Source organism: Lissotriton vulgaris, chromosome 1_1, assembly GCF_964263255.1.
Source record: "Lissotriton vulgaris chromosome 1_1, aLisVul1.2, whole genome shotgun sequence".
Lineage (NCBI taxonomy): Eukaryota > Metazoa > Chordata > Amphibia > Caudata > Salamandridae > Lissotriton > Lissotriton vulgaris.
The window spans coordinates 330,925,485-330,944,158 of NC_141685.1; the positions used below are offsets into that span (position 1 = coordinate 330,925,485).

At 43.3% G+C, this 18,674-nt stretch overlaps 1 protein-coding gene across 1 annotated transcript in view; it reads right to left on the minus strand.

Moving 5' to 3' along the window:
• The window catches only part of LOC147747137 (cytochrome P450 4B1-like), a 274,411-nt gene that overhangs the window by 70,323 nt on the left and 185,414 nt on the right, over window positions 1–18,674 (minus strand). Inside the window, exons 8-9 of the mRNA XM_086952393.1 lie at window positions 9,003–9,193; window positions 6,425–6,558 (exon numbers count right to left, since the gene is read on the minus strand). Coding sequence (XP_086808519.1) covers window positions 6,425–6,558; window positions 9,003–9,193 — 325 coding nt within the window. The remainder of the gene's footprint in view (window positions 1–6,424; window positions 6,559–9,002; window positions 9,194–18,674) is intronic.

Below are 18,674 nucleotides of genomic sequence, written 5' to 3' on the forward strand. Positions count from 1 at the left end.
TGGTAGTTTAGTCTGCCCTGTTCCCATGAAGCACTGGGCCAGGGACAGACTGATTTGCATATAGCCAGGTTCTGAGCTGGGATGGGGCAATGAGATAAATAACGGTGATGGATCAAGCCCTGATCTTTGGACTGGGTAAGAGTGGTCTGCTTAATTCAGACACTCTGTTCATCACCACCCCCTTTTCTGAATCGTTTTTGGCCACTATAGGTGTGGCAGGGTATACTCAGACATGAGTCCCTTTCTCACTGCTCCATCAGGATTCAAGCAAGCCGGGCCGAAGACGGCTGAAATGCCAGAAACCGGTCCCCGGTAGCGTGTCTCCTTTCTGGTGAAGAATTGGCTTGGTAGTTTAGTCTGCCCTGTTCCCATGAAGCACTGGGCCAGGGACAGACTGATTTGCATATAGCCAGGTTCTGAGCTGGGATGGGGCAGTGAGATAAATAACGGTGATGGATCAAGCCCTGATCTTTGGACTGGGTAAGAGTGGTCTGCTTAATTCAGACACTCTGTTCATCACCACCCCCTTTTCTGAATCGTTTTTGGCCACTATAGGTGTGGCAGGGTATACTCAGACATGAGTCCCTTTCTCACTGCTCCATCAGGATTCAAGCAAGCCGGGCCGAAGACGGCTGAAATGCCAGAAACCGGTCCCCGGTAGCTTGTCTCCTTTCTGGTGAAGAATTGGCTTGGTAGTTTAGTCTGCCCTGTTCCCATGAAGCACTGGGCCAGGGACAGACTGATTTGCATATAGCCAGGTTCTGAGCTGGGATGGGGCAGTGAGGTAAATAACGGTGATGGATCAAGCCCTGATCTTTGGACTGGGTAAGAGTGGTCTGCTTAATTCAGACACTCTGTTCATCACCACCCCCTTTTCTGAATCGTTTTTGGCCACTATAGGTGTGGCAGGGTATACTCAGACATGAGTCCCTTTCTCACTGCTCCATCAGGATTCAAGCAAGCCGGGCCGAAGACGGCTGAAATGCCAGAACCCGGTCCCCGGTAGCTTGTCTCCTTTCTGGTGAAGAATTGGCTTGGTAGTTTAGTCTGCCCTGTTCCCATGAAGCACTGGGCGAGGGACAGACTGATTTGCATATAGCCAGGTTCCGAGCTGGGATGGGGCAGTGAGATAAATAACGGTGATGGATCAAGCCCTGATCTTTGGACTGGGTAAGAGTGGTCTTCTTAATTCAGACACTCTGTTCATCACCACCCCCTTTTCTGAATCGTTTTTGGCCACTATAGGTGTGGCAGGGTATACTCAGACATGAGTCCCTTTCTCACTGCTCCATCAGGATTCAAGCAAGCCGGGCCGAAGACGGCTGAAATGCAAGAAACCGGTCCCCGGTAGCTTGTCTCCTTTCTGGTGAAGAATTGGCTTGGTAGTTTAGTCTGCCCTGTTCCCATGAAGCACTGGGCCAGGGACAGACTGATTTGCATATAGCCAGGTTCTGAGCTGGGATGGGGCAGTGAGATAAATAACGGTGATGGATCAAACCCTGATCTTTGGACTGGGTAAGAGTGGTCTGCTTAATTCAGACACTCTGTTCATCACCACCCCCTTTTCTGAATCGTTTTTGGCCACTATAGGTGTGGCAGGGTATACTCAGACATGAGTCCCTTTCTCACTGCTCCATCAGGATTCAAGCAAGCCGGGCCGAAGACGGCTGAAATGCCAGAAACCGGTCCCCGGTAGCTTGTCTCCCTTCTGGTGAAGAATTGGCTTGGTAGTTTAGTCTGCCCTGTTCCCATGAAGCACTGGGCCAGGGACAGACTGATTTGCATATAGCCAGGTTCTGAGCTGGGATGGGGCAGTGAGATAAATAACGGTGATGGATCAAGCCCTGATCTTTGGACTGGGTAAGAGTGGTCTGCTTAATTCAGACACTCTGTTCATCACCACCCCCTTTTCTGAATCGTTTTTGGCCACTATAGGTGTGGCAGGGTATACTCAGACATGGGTCCCTTTCTCACTGCTCCATCAGGATTCAAGCAAGCCGGGCCGAAGACGGCTGAAATGCCAGAAACCGGTCCCCGGTAGCTTGTCTCCTTTCTGGTGAAGAATTGGCTTGGTAGTTTAGTCTGCCCTGTTCCCATGAAGCACTGGGCCAGGGACAGACTGATTTGCATATAGCAGGTTCTGAGCTGGGATGGGGCAGTGAGATAAATAACGGTGATGGATCAAGCCCTGATCTTTGGACTGGGTAAGAGTGGTCTGCTTAATTCAGACACTCTGTTCATCACCACCCCCTTTTCTGAATCGTTTTTGGCCACTATAGGTGTGGCAGGGTATACTCAGACATGAGTCCCTTTCTCACTGCTCCATCAGGATTCAAGCAAGCCGGGCCGAAGACGGCTGAAATGCCAGAAACCGGTCCCCGGTAGCTTGTCTCCTTTCTGGTGAAGAATTGGCTTGGTAGTTTAGTCTGCCCTGTTCCCATGAAGCACTGGGCCAGGGACAGACAGATTTGCATATAGCCAGGTTCTGAGCTGGGATGGGGCAGTGAGATAAATAACGGTGATGGATCAAGCCCTGATCTTTGGACTGGGTAAGAGTGGTCTGCTTAATTCAGACACTCTGTTCATCACCACCCCCTTTTCTGAATCGTTTTTGGCCACTATAGGTGTGGCAGGGTATACTCAGACATGAGTCCCTTTCTCACTGCTCCATCAGGATTCAAGCAAGCCGGGCCGAAGACGGCTGAAATGCCAGAAACCGGTCCCCGGTAGCTTGTCTCCTTTCTGGTGAAGAATTGGCTTGGTAGTTTAGTCTGCCCTGTTCCCATGAAGCACTGGGCCAGGGACAGACTGATTTGCATATAGCCAGGTTCTGAGCTGGGATGGGGCAGTGAGATAAATAACAGTGATGGATCAAGCCCTGATCTTTGTACTGGGTAAGAGTGGTCTGCTTAATTCAGACACTCTGTTCATCACCACCCCCTTTTCTGAATCGTTTTTGGCCACTATAGGTGTGGCAGGGTATACTCAGACATGAGTCCCTTTCTCACTGCTCCATCAGGATTCAAGCAAGCCGGGTCGAAGACGGCTGAAATGCCAGAAACTGGTCCCCGGTAGCTTGTCTCCTTTCTGGTGAAGAATTGGCTTGGTAGTTTAGTCTGCCCTGTTCCCATGAAGCACTGGGCCAGGGACAGACTGATTTGCATATAGCCAGGTTCTGAGCTGGGATGGGGCAGAGAGATAAATAACGGTGATGGATCAAGCCCTGATCTTTGGACTGGGTAAGAGTGGTCTGCTTAATTCAGACACTCTGTTCATCACCACCCCCTTTTCTGAATCGTTTTTGGCCACTATAGGTGTGGCAGGGTATACTCAGACATGAGTCCCTTTCTCACTGCTCCATCAGGATTCAAGCAAGCCGGGCCGAAGACGGCTGAAATGCCAGAAACCGGTCCCCTGTAGCTTGTCTCCTTTCAGGTGAAGAATTGGCTTGGTAGTTTAGTCTGCCCTGTTCCCATGAAGCACTGGGCCAGGGACAGACTGATTTGCATATAGCCAGGTTCTGAGCTGGGATGGGGCAGTGAGATAAATAACGGTGATGGATCAAGCCCTGATCTTTGGACTGGGTAAGAGTGGTCTGCTTAATTCAGACACTCTGTTCATCACCACCCCCTTTTCTGAATCGTTTTTGGACACTATAGGTGTGGCAGGGTATACTCAGACATGAGTCCCTTTCTCACTGCTCCATCAGGATTCAAGCAAGCCGGGCCGAAGACGGCTGAAATGCCAGAAACCGGTCCCCGGTAGCTTGTCTCCTTTCTGGTGAAGAATTGGCTTGGTAGTTTAGTCTGCCCTGTTCCCTTGAAGCACTGGGCCAGGGACAGACTGATTTGCATATAGCCAGGTTCTGAGCTGGGATGGGGCAGTGAGATAAATAACGGTGATGGATCAAGCCCTGATCTTTGGACTGGGTAAGAGTGGTCTGCTTAATTCAGACACTCTGTTCATCACCACCCCCTTTTCTGAATCGTTTTTGGCCACTATAGGTGTGGCAGGGTATACTCAGACATGAGTCCCTTTCTCACTGCTCCATCAGGATTCAAGCAAGCCGGGCCGAAGACGGCTGAAATGCCAGAAACCGGTCCCCGGTAGCTTGTCTCCTTTCTGGTGAAGAATTGGCTTGGTAGTTTAGTCTGCCCTGTTCCCATGAAGCACTGGGCCAGGGACAGACTGATTTGCATATAGCCAGGTTCTGAGCTGGGATGGGGCAGTGAGATAAATAACGGTGATGGATCAAGCCCTGATCTTTGGACTGGGTAAGAGTGGTCTGCTTAATTCAGACACTCTGTTCATCACCACCCCCTTTTCTGATTCGACTGGAGCACAAAGGCAGCAGAGGTGGCACTCTGTTTTTGTCCATCCTCAGGTTTTCAAGGCAGAACTCTGTGGGAGCATGCTCTACCTCATTATGGGACTTTCTATGCAACAATAGCTTGGTCGACTGTGTCTCTGAGATGGCCATGTTACTTATAACCATGGGCATTGCCTTAGGGCCTGACTTAGATCTTGGCAGATGGGCTGCTCCGTCTCAACGGTGACGGATATCCCATCTGCCAAAATATAAATCCCGATATATACTATGGAATTTATATTTCGGCGGATGGTATATCTGTCACCATTGTGATGGAGTAACCCGTCTGTCAAGATCTAAATCAGGCCCTAACTTCAAGGGCTGATGGTCTTCGGCATCAGCTCCGAGTCCACTTCTTTGTGCTCCGAAGTACTTGAAGGGACCATATCTCGATTGGGTATCGCAGGGCTGCTAGCATTCAGGATGGATCTGTCTTCACCTTCTTAGGCTTGGAAAGTATCTTCTCCAAAAATATTGGGAGCTTTGGAGAATGCCTGTTGATGCATTTTGTGCTGCACCTAGCCCCTATCTCTTTGGTAACACAAGGTCTTCTTCAAGTGGAACGGAAGGCAAGACTCAAGATGTTGAGTAGTGGTTGAGGGAAAGACACAGGTTGCAGGTGCCATGGTGATCCGAATAGAGATACTTCAAGTTGCATCAGGGACACTGTTCGAAGGGGGCTTGATTCATCATCCCCTTCCAGTCTTCATTCTCTGGTGTCAATAATCGAGTGAGAACATGCGGCCCCTGCAGGATGCCTGGCATACAGGGTGTTGAGAGTTACCTGGCTGTCCTCCTTAGGTTTTTGGTGAAGTAGTGCAACAGAGTGACATTGACATGTAGACTGTTCTTCTGAAACGTTTGTGTTGTAACTCTACTGTGTGGACCTGAAAAACGTGTGATGAACACAAAGCCCTCTTGGTGTATGTATGAACGCGGTGCAGTAAAAAAAACAATCTAAGATGGAGTCGGTGCCCATGGGCATTGTGAACCAAATGAGAATCACTGAACATTTTGTGACTCAAAAGACTTTAAAGAAAACTATTTGAAAACATCCACACCCAACACTAGATCGCAGGAGTTTGCAATGCATGTGTATCTACTTGCCACACACACTAAAAAAATATCTCTACCACTTAACATTTTAAAAAGAAATCCTTGAAAGGGCTTACGTTTCACAATATAGGAATCTAAGTTGGAACAGAGTTAAGTTATGCTATCTGTGTTTTTATGGTTCATGTGACGTGAACCTTGCACCATTCATAGCAAATTCATTGTATTCTATCTAACTTCTAAGAAGTTGTCAGTCACTTCATGGTCAGCCAAGAGGAGCATTTTAGTCTCTCCTCTTTACAGAAACAGCTTAGGTGTATTCTTTTACCTCCGATAGAATGCATGATGACTTAAATCTAAAAGTTACACTCTAACATCACACATTTAATTATTTGTCTCATCTATTCATTGTACATATTAAGAAATATGTTTTAGGTCTGGCTTCCAGCCAGTTCTAGCTGTCTCTGAGGCCTCCTGTTTTCCAAGAAGAATCATAATAAATTACATACAGATGCATATATACATAGAGGGGTTTTTGGTTAGCCCTCTTCATCCCCTGGCTCTGTTTACTGTGAGTGGTAGTGTTTGCTCTTGTACATGTGCACATCCACCTAAGAACTACTCTATTTCAGTGCTAGTGCTGGTAGGGCAATCTTTGCTTTCATTTCATATCTATGGGTTGTTTTTGTAATTGGTAATTTTTAATTTACATTTTACAAACACACGAACCTCACCTTGAATATTAGCTGCACTTTTACTTTTTATTATTACTTTTATTCTACTGTTACACTACGAATGGCATATGTTTGCACGCTAAAATATCACAAATATTTGCAGGCTTGCCAAGGCCAGTACTACTGATTTTGCCAGTGCTTGTATCTAAAGGTTTGGTACTGCAGCGTGCCAAACCTTTGTCAGTGCATATGTGCAACACACCTATTGGCTTTGGCAATGCTTGTCTTACTTATCATGAACATTTCCAATACTGCAAACGGTTCCTACCTTCTGGTAACGTTCGTCCATCAAAGAAAGTGACTGGCTTGGCGAGAGTTCGAGACACTCCGGGTACTGGAGGATAAAGGCGAAGGCACTCCTTGACGCACATAGTGATGTAAGCCATCCTGCTAAGATCTTCCCTGAAACATTTAGCATTGTGATTGTAAAAGAGTAGTGCATGTTTATGAAGACAAGAAATGTATTTAATGACTGAGGTGTATTTAAAGAACTGCAATACATGCTTCACGCATCCATTCACAGCACACCGCATTATTATCTAATACTATCCATATGTTATATATTGTAACATTGGTCCCAATCATAAATCAGCAATGTGGATTATTGCTCAATGCATACGTGGTACAATCATAACACTTGAACTGACCTTGTAGTTGTGCCAAATCTCTGCAAAGCGGCAAACCAAAATCATTTCTTTCCAGTGCCTGGGGCAATTCTATATTGCCTGCGGCTTTGAAAATCTTCACACATTTGGGGCAAAGTGAAAGGAGAGCATTTAGAATCAAAGCAAACTATCACCCACACCAGAGAAGTCAGCTCAACTGTGTGTCCATGTTGCCACCCTTTTCTTTGTCTGGGGACTTCCCTGCCCTTCCATAAACGGGCTCAACACAAAGCAAGCTTGCATGTCTCGGTGATGATTTGACTACTGCCATGGAGTTTAATAATCAATAATGATCCATATAGACTCTGTTGTTACTCCAAAACAGGAGGGCACCCTCTTAAGACCACAGCACAGTGTGTTAGGGCCTGTGCGATTGACTTATATGTGTTTTCATTTATTCTCAGATTTATTGGCATTCATTCAAGGATTGGCCCTGTGTACAAAGACATGCAGCAGAAGAGGAATAAAGACATAGCTCAATCATAACATGTTTGGCAGAAGTCAGGGTACGGTGGGCAATGAGGTTCCACTGACCTTTGAGGACCTTACTTCTACAGATCCACTTTACTTGTCTTGTGTATAGGAGTTAGGTGACTCCTGTTCCACCATGGCCTTCATCTTGGAGGCGGTATGGGAGGGCTCCATATCACTTGGGCTTTGAGTTTCAATCTCTCTTTTTGAGTGACACAAGGAAAATGCTTTTGAGAAGTATCAAAAGGCTCCTTCAAGGCAGTTCATGCTTCAAAACTATGGTTCATAGGTCATATGAGGTGACTTCTGGATGTAGGAAACTTTCTTGGAGAAGATTTATAAGCTATGATCAGCACATTCACAGGTCCACCAATGGACCTTTTTCCTTCGGTAGGACTGAAACCAAGTGTAATAATAAAAAATAAGGTATTTTGAGAATTAATTGTTTGTCAGGTGTCAGGATGCACTACTATGACTCTTACAAGAAGGGACCTCGATATTTTCAAAGAAGACTTACGTCTATGGCCCAGGAGGTCGATGACAGACTAATTCATCACTAACAGCTATACGTTTGTGTAAATGTTTATTATTGTGCGGCATAAATTGACCAGTTTTTTAAGCACATGTATTTCTTATTTATTTTCATTAATTAGTTATTTCCTAAATACTTGAGTAGTTTCACTGATTACTAAGTTAACTACAGGAATTGTACCTACAGGACCAATGACTGGAAAGGTTGAAGTACGCATGATGAGGCACTTCTCCGCCTGCTACTCAAACACTACCTACACTCTACATATAGGTCACGGAAACCAGTACTATCTAATCGATGCATACATGTGTCTGAATTCGAGGGTTTTGTGTCACCATGAGGATAAACTGTATACTATTAACTGTGTTACACTGGTCAGTTTATGTAGCATGTTATATTCCATGAGCATATAAGGCAAAAATGTTATCTAGTAGTGATTTGATGCATAACGTATGTGATGAACCCATTTTCTGTTGGTAACTAAGACTCATGATTGTCAAAGTTTGCACCGAAGATCACTATCAGATGCTCCCTTGAGCTCATGATGTGCTAACTTCAAGCAATGAATTCTTAGCTGAAGGTGAACTGCATTAACTGCCACCATCATCATTGCCTGTCCCCTGCATCCCACATTTGCAGTAAGGGGAGATTTTGATTAAATGTTGACTATTGGGTGGGCATGCGCAGGTGCCTAAAGAATGTAGGTGATGGGGACACTTTGGCCTTCCTTTTTAAAGACAATGGAATCGATTCTGCTTAGGTCATAACTCACATCAGATGGTCTAAGTCATGGAGATTTGTGTGTCATAAGTGAGGTTGCTGTCCTAATAATGTGGTTGTATCCTACATCTTCCCAACTTTCCATATAAGCCAAAGGGAGCCTCCAAGTTGCACATGGTGCTGATCACTTGGTTGGCTAGATTACACAGTCTCTCCGAGTCTGTGGAGGCAAACCTTCGAAGGATGGATAAATATCCAGGAATATCCACACATACACACCCTCTTTCCACAGACCCTGTCTGATTGTTGGTGTACTAAGAAGAACTTGAAAATTGACTGTACAATGTCAATGTTCGCATTCTGCAAAGTCAAATCGACCAAGCAGGCTGTTCATAATGTGGACAATACAAATAATCTGTCTAAAGGAAACTAATATGTAAAAAGATGTCTGCTCTTACCATTCCACTGTGTCCCTGTCTCCCAGTATTTCCTTAACCTCTTCCCTGCATTTCTTTTGGTGTTCTTGGTTCTGGCCCATGCAGAAAAGAATCCACGATATCCCACTAGCTGTTGTATCATGACCTTCAAACATGAATGTGTCCACCTCGGCACGGAGGTCTTCATCAGACAGTGGTTGGCCATTTTCATCCTATTGTAATAGAGATATTTTAAGAAAAATAATGGAGGAGCTTAATTATAGTATCAATTCTAAGGAAGATCAAGAAAATATGGGACATATATAATGCCAATTATGAAGAACCAAAGAGAAATCATTGATTACAGTACGCAATATGTGGAAAGTCTTGATTAAACATTTTGATCCTGACTGAAAGTTCTGTTCATCTGCATCCCAATTGTAAAATGCTCCCAAATGCTAATTTCCGATTAGTTCTAGAGTATATTCAAGTACAAAATCCAATTTTTCTTAAAACTAGCCTCTCACATAGTTGCATCCTTGTACACGATGACAACAACATTAATCTTTTGCTCGCTTGAGATCCTAAAATGATACACTTGTTCAAACCTAATTTTCAAATCAAAGAAACTCATTTTGTTTTTTATTTTCTTTGCATTAGTCTCTATCTGTCATTTATTACTTCTATGAGGATCTTTTGAAAATCAACCAAATTTAATATTTTATTTCTATTTCTTATGGTCTGCCCGATTTGAAATGTGCCTGAATTGGGCACTTTTGCATTTAATAAAATAGGCATGCTCTTACAAAGAAAAACCATCATTCTTTCTCCCCAAGACATATTGGAAAATATACATGATCTTTATGAAATGCTGTGCTGTCATACAAACTAGGGTTGCAGACGTTAGGCATGAAGGAGACAGGAGATCTGATTTTCATCAATGTATACCTTCACTTGTCTATAAAGAAGTCTCTTTAAGTTACAATGAGGGTGAAACATTGAATATTTTCTCAACAGAGTAAGCCCTTTTTCTTTAGTGAGACTATAATGTGACAGGCTTCAATTATGTCACAACCAGTCAGTTCAATATTTACTGTATCTATAGTTCTGAATACTTTTACAGGTTTTCAATGAGGTACTAAGAATGGGTCTCCTCCTAAGTCGGGGATAGAAGCAATTGTGGTCCATATTTTATTTCATGGTCACTATAAACCTCTGTATGCTTTCCCGCAGTCTTGTTCCTTAATGCCTATTCAAACATTGATATTGTTACTGTACCATCTTCAAGAGTGGGTAGAGGGGCAAAGATCACAGTGCAAGGGTGTCTACTGCAGTTAATTATAGATACAGACTAGGAATGATAAACAACCATATCTCTTGTATAACATCTTATAACATCACTTTATAACATCGTTAAACCATTTATTCAAATATTCTCATATTAAAGTAATCTCAGTGTCAATACTTCTATAATGATCTTGATCTGTCATTTCAATTAATTTTCTCTGTAAACTTATTTCTCCATTTAGGTATCTCTGAATTGCCAAACTCCTTTTTGCCTGGACTCTAACATTATGTCATCATGAGAGTATGAGGCATCCTCCTCTGAAGCATTACCTGACTGAGGTGTGAATGATTGAAGTCATTATCGCAGTATAGCAATCCAAGTGTGCAAGTTACCTATGTAGAACTGTTTATTAAATAATTTATTAAATAAATAAAATGTGATGGTGTCTTAATGTTTTAGGATGCTACTAAGCAAATGCTATTCTATACTTCCACCATTTTTGGGACACATAAAACGCTTTTGAAATACCTAATTTTACTGATTTTAGAAATACACTGTGAAAACTAAAGACCCTATCGCTGAATCAAAATAGAAAGCTGAAGAGCCCCCAAATGGGACATGTACTGTCAGTGTTTTGCAATGAGATGTACAGTAATGCAAAAGTATGATTGAAGATCGCTGGAGAGGCAAATAGTAGCAAAGAGTGGTCAAGAAAAAGCACTGTATGTACAAACAGCATTCTTCATTTATTATCTATTTATTGTGTTTATATAGCATGGACCTAGCCACACGGGTAGCAGGGCACATAATAAGTAACAGACAATACAATGAGCAAAAAATACAATGAAGATAGAATGTAGAAAGACTAACAGTAACAATGATAACAACGACTGCAAGCAGTTTTGGGAGATTTAATTAGTTCTCTCCTTTTGTTTGGAAGATGAACCATGGCTCACCTCGTAGCCTTTCACCTGAGCAAGCTGATATTCATATTTATTCTAGGGCTCTAAAATTTCAACTACCCTAAATTGTGAACCCTCCATTATTTCAACAAGAGATGCAGTGGCAAAAGCATGACTTTGAGATCCAATAAGGGCCTCAAATTAATGTGCTACCCATTATTGTGGGAAAGGATGATGTGGCAAACCCTGAATATGTGTGGGGCACGGTGAGGGAATTCTCTTCCAGTGCACTATAGGAAACTCCTATCTTTTATTTTTTTATCTTTAAAAAAATAGATACTTTTTGAATGATTTTTTTCTGAGACTTTCTGTCTTGCTAATCAAAAAGCTGTACTGTAATTTTATATGTTTCTTTTCCGTTGCTAAGCATCGAGAAGCTGTTTTGTGGTTTGGTTAAATAATAAACAATCAAAACAAATATAAACCATTTCTCAAAAACTCCTAAACATTGGAAAAATTAATCTAAATAGAGAGAATGACAGATACAGTCCTTAAAGTATAGTATTGAAGATGTTGGTGACCATAAAGTATATAATATAGAATAGCAGTATCTTTGGGATAACTCTCTAGCTGGGCACTGTGTGGCATTGTGAGAGAAAGAGTTATTTTATTTCAAAATTCAGATTACAGAGACTTTTATAGACTTTCAATTTTCATAGAATTGAGAAGTGACAATGATTCGCCAGACATCTATGCTTTTCCTATGTAGGGATGTGGATCAATCTTATGGGTCACATTAACAGTGAGGACAGAACTGTGCATTGTCAGACTTTTCCAACATTTTGATGAGTGTAAAAACATTATATAGGATAATACGCAGCATTTTTTCAAATTACCAATTTTAAAATATATTATAGAAACACTATAATAAGCATTAGATAAAGTACAAAAAATAGCTATTAAAATGGAAAAAAGTATGTGAATAATGAGGCAATCTGCAATATTATAATAGTGTAATACAGTGACTATGTAATTTGGCAACTTAATTTTACTGGGGAACTAGACCAACCACCTCGCAAAATATGGACAGTTTTAAACAAAATACACACATTTATTGCTTATCTTCTCTGGTGACTTCACTTCCGGACACCCGCAGAGACGCCACAGGAACGCTATGCTGCAGAATGGCAGCACCGGTTTTCACGAGCAGGAGCAGGAGCAGGAGCAGGAGCAGGAGCAGGACCCGGTGAGGCTACGGCGCTCTTCACAACCTGGATCCTAGGATGAATTTTAGTCCTATGCCTGAAATAAGCATTAAGCTTTGATCGCAGCTCAGAGCACCTTGGCGCATCACTGTGGGAGGTACTTTCTTTTACTGCTTTCCTAGCTCTTTCCTGGGCGGCAGGCTGCTGGCTGCAGGACAGCGGATGTTTTATTGGAAGGTGGTGGCAGAACGATTGGTCGAAAGTCCAAGCCTCATAAAGAAACAGCTGAGTAGAGGTGAGTGGATAAATGTGTCAAGTCCCAAGCGCTTTCACTACTTTATAGACTATAGCCTGAGTTACTACAGCTACAGTACAGCCTGTGGGAGCCTTAAAACTAAGCCAATTCTTGGTCCCTTGTTACCAGCAGGGCTGCCCTGAAAAAAATACAGAGGACAAGAAGAGCTTTAGCCTGGGAAGCACCACCTCCCAGAGTATGAACAGGCTCACTGTTCTCTTGAGGCTCGTCTTTGCCGTGCCACCAAAGGCCACCAGGTTGCTCATTGAGGGGGTATGTGCATGTTCTCTGCTGGCTGTCTGTGCATGGGGCTTCTTGTGCTACTTGGCTGAGGGTCACCGGTGGAGTTTCATACGTAAAAGCCTTCCCTTTGAACCACTTGTATATGTTGGTATCGGCCATAACACGTCAGAGGCTTTCAATAGCATATCTAAACCCCTTCCCACAACCTTGAATGTAGGGGGATGCTCAGGGAGACTACAACGCAGCAGACCTTTGCGGCAGGGGTCGCCACTGCGACCTCTGTCCTGAACCGCTGTTCGCGCCTGGAGGCGGCTAATAGGGGCCATCCTCTGCCACAGCGCGGGACGCTCAGGGGGACTACAATACCCACAGACCTTTGCGGCAGGAGCCGCCACGCGATATCTGCCATGACCCGCTGTTTGCACCTGCAGGAGCTCATAAGGGGCCATCCTCTCCCGCAGCGCGGACGCTCATGGGGACTACAACACCCACAGACCTTTGCGGCAGGAGCCGCCACCACAACCTCTGCCCTGACCCACTAACCGCACCTGGAGGTACTCAAAATGGGCCATCCTCTCCAGCAGAAAACTTCGGGCCAAGGACGGGCCTGTCCTTGACCGCCATTGCCAGGAAGAGGCAGGGTAGGGCTTGGTGTTGCTCGGTTGGGACAGCCACTCTGATAAGACTTTTCCTGGACTCTTCCTGGACTATTAAATAGTCATTTTGTATCTTCCAATACTATCTTACTGTATTGTATAGTAGTTTCCCTGACCCACCAGCAGGAGTCGGTGGTGGAAACTGGAATCAGTAATTTATTGTCTTACTTGAAAGTCACATATGTACTGTAATAGACTTGGGAGCACCTGAGACATTCTCACAATGATTATTGTCTGCTCACACATTTTTAAATCCACCGCACTTAGCCAAATTTAGGGGTGAGGCTACCATTTACCTCTGTTCAATTGAGAAATGGAGAAGCGTGCATGTGTAAGAAAACATCTCCAAGTGCCCATTTCCTCTCCAATGCCCCCAACCTTAATCGATAGGATGCTCTACACAACTATTGGGGTAGTAATGTCCGCTATAGAGTTGACTGAGAGGCACCTGTCTCTAACGCCAGACATCTTTTCCCCAGTGCCCGAGGCATCTACCTCCCAAGCCGTAATCCCTGTAACTGCTTCTAGGCTAGTAAAGTCTATACCCAGGTAAACAGAGTACCCTCAAGGCTTACCCTTACCCCAAGATCTACCAGTGAAGCCAATTACGCGCAAAGGTGAAACCACCACTAATTTAGTTAAGAACAGGAAGATCAAAATTGGAAAAGTGGCAGGTGCCAAGAGTAAGAAAAACATTGACTCATCATATAGGGAAGAGGAACTATCTAGCTCTGGGGGAGCAATAGAAATTTCACCAACCTTCGGGCAGAATCTGATTGTCTACCCTGGGTGAGGAACTTGGTAGCGGATCTAGCAATCCAGTTGAAAGCTATTGTTAATGAAGAGCTTGCTCACTTACTTAATTACTCAGACACAGGACATTTGCTGGAGGACAATAGGCACTCTAACACTTCGGATTCTATTACCCTGTCCCAGGGAAGAAGAAGGATTGTATTTCGCAGACAGACAGTGTAGACCAAACCATTTTAGTCAAGCACGGTCCCGTGAAGGTGGCACTCCCAGAAGCCCAAAAAAGGAGCTAGCAGAATAGATACTTATATTACTGAGGTGATCCAGTGATGAGGGCCAACTTTGGCTAATCCTTGACCCCCTAATCCAACCAATAAAGGCCTGGACCCCGTTGGCACTCCAGATCAATGCAGTAACATTCTCTGAGAGTGTGCAATGGTCGTATTCAAAAAGACCAGGGAAGCTAACCTGTAATAGAAATGGACAATCCTCTCTGCTGGATTATATTTTATTGGAAACAAGACTGTAGCAGTGGGCTGCTGACTTCGCCGTCCTGCCAAATCAGGACAGTGAACACAATGCCTTGACCTTGGAGCTACACCCCCCAGATTTTCATAACCCTGTGGATAGTGGTACCCCTCTAGACCGCAACCTAATACTTGCCAATAACAGAAGGAGAATTAGATGGGGGACAGTTGAGCAGTCACCAGATAAAGTAGACCCACTGTTTTCTCTAACTATTTTGCCCTTACAGGAAATGGACTCCCCTTGAGCAATTGTTAAAATAGAGGTGCTGCATGCAGAACTAAAAACTAGCTTGACCAATATATTTAATCCCCAGACACACTTCAAAGAAAAAAAGGGTGCCAATCAAACTTGGTTCAATGATACCTGCCGTAAGGCCAAGAAAACCCCCTCATTAAATCTATTAAAAGTAAGGACAGACTCCTCATCAAACAAATGAGGGTCCTTTACTGAGACTGTACCAAACAAGCAAAGAAGAACTGGGAAATAAACAGATGGGATGCTATTAGAACAGCTTTATCTAATAGGGATAGGAGTCTGTTCTGGCCACTCGTGTGCTCAGATAGCAACGTAGGGAAGTCTGCCCTAGAGCCTAACATCTCTGCAGCAACATGGAAGTCTCACTTACAAGGTCTATACTCTACCGAAAAGCATATAGACACAGAAGCCGAAAGTCCCCCATTAATACCAGGGATTGCGTTTGAAGAGGGCCAAGTGATTACTTTAACAGAGGTGCTAAATGCAATCAGGAAGCGTCCCCTTTGCAAAGCCCCAAGACTAGATGAGATTCCAGAGGACCTATGTCAGGCAGAACCTGAAATATGGTGACCCTACCTCTGGGCACTATTCGATGCCATCCTGAGAAGTATGGCGATCCCGGACACTTCGTTGAGGGCTGAAATGTTCCCTGTCTTCAAAAATGGTTCACCTCTCTTGCAGACCAATTATAGGCCAATCAGTTTGATAGATGTCCCCCAGAAACTGTTCGCAAGGATCCTCCCTGATTGCCTTCATGTAGGAGTGTGAAATTCTGAATCCTCATCACGCTGGTTTTAAAAAAAAGATCTCCACCATCAACCACATTTTCAGGCTTCAATTACTATACTGGAAGTAAGTATCAGTAGAGGGTGGCATCCTCTATTTGATATTCGTCGACCTGAAAACGGACTTTGATTTGTTCGCCAGGACAAAATTGTGGGAGGTTCTTAAACAACAGGGAATCCCCCCTATCTCCTGTCATTGATCACAAGAAGGGCCTATACATCCAGACGAGCAGCATACCGCACAAGCCTATCAGGAATGCATGAGCCAAATATTAGAAGGCGAGAGGCATGAAACAATTGTATCCAGTCTCCATAAATCGACCACGCCACTAAAAGCTTGACGAGAAGAAAAATACTCGGAGTTGAGTCTCGCATGCAGAAGCGTTACCGGTATGACGTCTAAAATTTAATAATCGGAAGAGAACTAGCCCCGAACTCCGGCAGAAAAGACCTCGGGCAGCCACGTTATAAACCAGGAAGCTAAAATTCGGCTTTCAATTACGCTCTTGAGACATACCATTCTTTCAGACTGTTGACACCTACATCCTGTACGTTAGGCTACTGTTGATAAAAAAAGAAAATGCAGAATTCCTGAGGAAGGCGAACGGCCGAAACGCGTTGAAGGGAATATTTTCTGTGTTGTTTCAAATATTTTAAGGATTGTCTAATGTGAAATAATTGTCATGTATTATATGTAAAAAGTATTTGTACAAAAAAAAACAAAAAGGTGTGGATATATGTATAATTAATAGAAATGAAATAAGAATAAAAAAGAAAAAAAACAACAGAAAGATGAAATATAAATAAAAATACTTAACAGAAGCTATCTGGTAGAATATTGATTTATCCAAATACAACGTCTAGTTCACTCAAAAAGTATAAGTGTACATAACCCAAATAACTCTTTACAAGAAAATTACTAGACCTTGCTAGGGTTTATCCTTTTAGGCAGGGGCCCCAATTTTCCAAAACAAAAATTGATCACAAGACTACATGAGAGCAATTTTGCCCAAGAAAGGTCCAGGAAATATGGGGAATTAACACCTCACTTTCCAGTTAACAGAGGAGTAAGGCAGGGGTGTGTGCTCGCCCCTACCCTGTTTTGTCTTTTCATCAACACTCTGGTTGCCCAACTTAAAGAGGTAGCAGACAACAACGCCCCGAAGCTGGTACATAGAAAGGTGCCAGCAATGATGTTTGTGGACGACACTCTCCTGTTGTCAAAGCCGCCTAGGAGCATCCAGAGGGTTCTTGATAGTTTTGTAACATTCTGTAAAAACAGGGGGGTGGAGATTAATACGCTAAAAAACAAATTTATGGTCTTCAACCCAGCCAATACTTCCCCCCTAAACCCCTCTTTAAATGGTACTTTGCTAGAAAGGGTGACCGTTTTTGACTATCTTGGCATCACACTGTTCAAAACTTTTCAGTGGGGTCCACAGATATCAAAGCAAGCAAAGACGGTACTGGGGGTGTGTTCAGAAAAACATATAGGAATTCCTCCTATAAACCGTCAGGCCCAAGGGGCTAAGATATATATAAAGTGCAAACCAGGCGCGCTGCAATGTATGGGGTGGAACAATGCAATACTGTCCCCCTGGCGCTCTGACTAAAACAGAGAATAATTTTATGAGACAGTCGTTAGGCCTTCCTCTAAGTACCCCTCTTATCCCCCTATGCATGGACTTAGGAATCAGACCTATTTCAGAGGAGAATGATCTTAGACCTTTGACCTTCTGGCATAGACTGTGGGTGACCCCGTAACTAGCAGTCCACTAGTCAGAACTAAAGGAGATTTTGGGTCTCATGGGTACGGGTAAACTACCTCTCACATAAAATGGATCTATGTTATAAGATAGGTTTCCTAAACCTATGGAGCAACCCGGAGATAGCGTTCTTGGCAACTTCACGTCTTGAACTAGGAAGTGCATATAGATACCTCAAAATAGCCGACATTGAGGGAACATCCAACTTGGTCATTTAACTACTGATTTTTTAAACATTAAAGCTGAGTATCAGCTCGTACCCCTTCTGGACGACATTCAACCTGTCCAGACTAGGAAATTATATATCCAGTTTAGAATAGGGCAATTGCCGCTTCAAGCCTTCACTAACAAATGGCTAAAAGCCTCCCCCCCTTGGGTGCCCTGCATGTAACTGTGTAGATGAGACTGCTATCCACGACAATGACTTCTCCCACTTTGCAGAAGCCTGGGGTGCAGGTAGTTTGAGGAGGCAATTAGAATATTGAGGACGGATACCCACCCACCTATTGTTTTCGCCGTCTTCCGTTTTTTTAACTCTATGTGGCATTATCGAAGGGTATTGTTTAACTCATCACTGCAAGCAGTCCAGACCTTGTCATATTCAGATCATTTTTAACATTTTTACTTTTTAACTTATTCTAAACTGTTTTTTTAACCTTCTTCTCCTTACAAAAAACAATATTATTGATGAATTGAAACTTGACTAAAGTAACATGACGGGTAAATGCCATATGAAGAAGCGTTTAAACCTATTAAGTCTTGTTCATTTGATGAATCTTAATGCTGTTTATTCCATTCCACTTTTGTGTATTGGTCTTTGCTATGTATTCTCTTTGTCATTCTTGCATTTTGCACTTTTTATGGTCTGTATTAACCAAAATAAAGTTTTCTATAATGGAATGGCTTATCTTTACCACAAATATAGTGGGAGTCTTGCCAACCTATTTTCAAATGTTTGAATTAAACATTGGCCTTTTTTGTAAAAGCAGTGAATCATAACAAAGAATCCTGGAAAGAGAGATGCAAACATGCAATCCTTAC